At 40.7% G+C, this 3,895-nt stretch overlaps 1 protein-coding gene across 1 annotated transcript; it reads left to right on the top strand.

Annotated features, from left to right (window-relative positions):
• The first annotated feature begins 1,303 nt into the window (after positions 1-1,303).
• LOC138354803 (serine-rich 25 kDa antigen protein-like) lies at positions 1,304-3,670 on the top strand. Its single transcript, XM_069309297.1, has 2 exons — positions 1,304-1,746; positions 3,427-3,670. Exons 1-2 carry the CDS (start codon positions 1,304-1,306, stop codon positions 3,668-3,670), a joined length of 687 nt encoding a protein of 228 aa, XP_069165398.1.
• Positions 3,671-3,895: the final 225 nt, after the last annotated feature.

A 3,895-nucleotide genomic window follows, 5' to 3' on the forward strand; every position in this document is an offset into this window, starting at 1 on the left:
CTGAAGAATTCTTGGCCTCAAGGTTAATACATTATGCATATTCGCAGTATTGGATATATGTATAACAAGTGTACCGTGAAATTATATGAAAATTTTTATCTCTCTCTCGGATAAGGAATGTTCATCCACCTGTGAAAAGCAATTTTAGTACACAAAATATCCCACTGAATATAAAGTGCCTAAGACAGAAATACAAAGTGCCGGGGGACAGAAATACAAAGTGCCGGGGACAGAAATACAAAGTGCCGGGGGACAGAAATACAAAGTGCCGGGGGACAGAAATACAAAGTGCCGGGGGACAGAAATACAAAGTGCCGGGGACAGAAATACAAAGTGCCGGGGGACAGAAATACAAAGTGCCGGGGACAGAAATACAAAGTGCCGGGGACAGAAATACAAAGTGCCAGGGACATAAATACAAAGTGCCGGGGGACAGAAATACAAAGTGCCAGAGACAGAAATACAAAGTGCCGGGGGACAGAAACAGAAAGTGCCGGGGGACAGAAATACAAAGTGCCGGGGGACAGAAATACAAAGTGCCAGAGACAGAAATACAAAGTGCCGGGGGACAGAAACACAAAGTGCCGGGGGACAGAAATACAAAGTGCCGGGGGACAGAAATACAAAGTGCCGGGGGACAGAAATACAAGGTGCCGGGGGACAGAAACACAAAGTGCCGGGGGACAGAAACACAAAGTGCCGGGGGACAGAAACACAAAGTGCCGGGGGACAGAGATCATTAACACACAAACAGACTTTTCTTGTTTCTTCGTGGTCGAAAGTTATTCCTATTTTCTCCCGGCTTATTAGACTGTGAGTTAACTGTAATCCTTTAACACTCTCCAGTTAAACAAGAATATATGACCCATGGACCAGAGGTCACGGTGTCGGCGGCACTCTACTATCTTGCAGAGCCCATTTGGGGCAACAAGGAATTTCGAATATTGCAATAATTTATGGCCCTGTGTGATTTTTCAAAATGATGTTGTTTATGCTGGTGAAGCTGGGTGATAGTTGGGAGTTATGAGTATAATTCTTCATATGTAACTTAACACCGTCCAGTACATAGAACAAAACCTATTCCTACATAGATCAACACCTGATAGAACGATGCAGATCAACATCTATCACATCAACATCTACAAGTACATAGATCAACACATAACAGATAGAACCAATGCAGATAATTTTGTTCAGAAAATTAATCTAGTGAAATTAATTAATTAACACGCATGTTGGGAAGTGGAAATTGAGAGACAGAAGAGATTACTATGAACTATACTTCAGCTAGGAATATCAAAGAATGAAAGGGAGGAAGCGAAAAACGTCAGTAAATAATTCACGGAGACCAGATAATAGTAGTGTTGATAGACCAGATAATAGCAGTGTTGATAGACCAGATAATAGTAGTGTTGATAGACCAGATAATAGTAGTGTTGATAGACCAGATAATTGCAGTGTTGATAGACCAGATAATAGTATTGTTAATAGACCAGATAATAGTAGTGTTGATAGACCAGATAATAGTAGTGTTGATAGACCAGATAATAGTAGTGTTAATAGACCAGATAATAGCAGTGTTGATAGACCAGATAATAGTAGTGTTAATAGACCAGATAATAGTAGTGTTGATAGACCAGATAATAGCAGTGTTGATAGACCAGATAATAGTAGTGTTAACAGATCAAATAATAGTAATGTTGACAGACCAGATAATAGTAGTGTGATAGACCAGATAATAACAGTGTTAATAGACCAGATAATAGCAGTGTTGATAGCCCAGATAATAACAGTGTTGATAGACCAGATAATAGCAGTGTTGATAGACCAGATAATAACATTGTTAATAGACCAGATAATAGCAGTGTTGATAGACCAGATAATAACAGTGTTGATAGACCAGATAATAACATTGTTAATAGACCAGATAATAGCAGTGTTGATAGACCAGATAATAACAGTGTTGATAGACCAGATAATAGTAGTGTTAATAGACCAGATAATACCAGTGTTGATAGACCAGATAATACCAGTGTTAATAGACCAGATAATAGTAGTGTTGATAGACCAGATAACAGTAGTGTTAATAGACCAGATAATACCAGTGTTGTAATGGGAGGGGGGGGGGGGAATAGCTCTCATTGTCCATTATCCCGCCCTCAGTGAACTATTCTAGAGTTCCCCCAGAGTTCCTACCGCAACCTCTCTAGTTCAACACCTTGTAACCTAGGTATTTGATTACCTAGGTGCTACATCCACAAGGCATTGTAACTTGACCAGCTACCCGCAACTCTAGAGAGAAATTCTAGAACATTTCACTGCCGCAAACGTATAAGAGAAACGAAAAGAAAGAGATGAATAATGAAGTAATTAGTGAGGGTTTGGGGTGAGGGAGGTAGAGAGGAGGGAGGAGTAGGTGGGAGAAATAAGGAGGGTCGTCAGGTGAAAGGGAAAGGGGGAGAGAGGCGGAGGGAGAGGAGAGGGAGTAGGAAGTGAGTAGGAGAAGTAGGGGTAAAAGGGAAAATAAGTAGAAGTAGAAATGCTGCCACCATCCATTCTTGTCAGTACATTCAAAACTAGGAATGGAACTTGTCTGCATCAAAAGATGTTATTAGCATGTGTCAACTGGAATCATGTTCCATGCAAGATTCTTTCAGTCCCTAACTCAAGAGTACTCTACACTCTAGGTTGCATATTATATCAGAAATTCCAAGATATCGGGAACACAATTATTAATCAAATTAAAAGTAAGTGAATCAAGTATTTATTTAGTATGATAAATATCAGAACTCAAGCCATTGAACTGAAGGTTCATTATGTCCAGATAAACAATGTGAGCCACCACACAGAACTTTGAGAGTCCCTACAGCTGTCTGCCCCTAGAGATCACACCACATCTTAGTACACGAAATAAGTCACCTTTCATGTTCAACTTACCAAGTGTCTGCCTATAGCTGAAAAGAGAGGGAGGGGGAGGGTCTGCAGTTGAGAGACTGTCCCGCCCCATCCAGCTGACAGCCTCCCGGGCTATGTTGTCCTCTGTTCTGCTCTGCTGGCTGTTCTCCTATCTCTTCCTCTCGAGTGTACAGTACCCTGGGTATATATTGGGGACCAACTAGCTAACTCCGCCCACAAGTAGATAGCCCCCTGACTCTCTACCATGCAACTCCTTAAACGTCGGCTTGTTTGAAGGACCCACCCGAATACCCGGCTACAATTATGAGCTTAGTAGAAACCAGGTCAACTTAACACGACCTGACCTTGGTCACTTGATGGTCATTAACACCCTAAAGGTGTGACTTTCTTAATTACTAGGGGCCGCGAACCTGGCGCCTCTCAAAACTTGTCTGGCTTGACTCATGTACTATATATATATATATATATATATTTAATAAAATTAAACAAAACACCTTTACGGTGTTACAGTGTTGATATACCAGATAATATCAGTGTTGATAGACCGGATAATAGTAGTGTTGATAGACCAGATAATAGCAGTGTTGATAGACCAGATAATAGCAGTGTCAATAGACCAGATAATAGCAGTGTTAGTAGACCAGATAATAGCAGTGTTAATAGACCAGATAATAGCTGTGTTAATAGATCAGATAATAGCAGTGTTAATAGACCATATAATAGCAAAGACCACATAATAGCACTAGCAGTGTAAAAGGCAACTCAGCCAACTGCGATTGCAATCAAGTCAACTATTGGATGAGACCAATGTATTCTGAGAACCTTCCTCAGGAGCGTACAAGAGTATCTTTACCAACCTATACCCCTTACCCTGCAGAAACTGGAGGTTTCTGAACCATTATCCTTTGGGCCAAAAAAGTAGCCCAGTGAAGATGAGAAGTATTAATGTTATATACACGATTCGACGTGGATTTACAAA

The sequence above is a fragment of the Procambarus clarkii genome, chromosome 64 (assembly GCF_040958095.1).
Source record: "Procambarus clarkii isolate CNS0578487 chromosome 64, FALCON_Pclarkii_2.0, whole genome shotgun sequence".
Taxonomy (NCBI): domain Eukaryota; kingdom Metazoa; phylum Arthropoda; class Malacostraca; order Decapoda; family Cambaridae; genus Procambarus; species Procambarus clarkii.

What these genes read in the sequence shown, in the direction of transcription:
- LOC138354803 (XM_069309297.1), top strand. Translation starts at nt 1,304, where the DNA reads ATGAAAGGGAGGAAGCGAAAAACGTCAGTAAATAATTCACGGAGACCA. An exon ending in ATAGACCAGATAATAACAGT is followed by an intron (nt 1,747 to 3,426) that starts GTTAATAGACCA and finishes ACGGTGTTACAG; the next exon opens with TGTTGATATACCAGATAATA.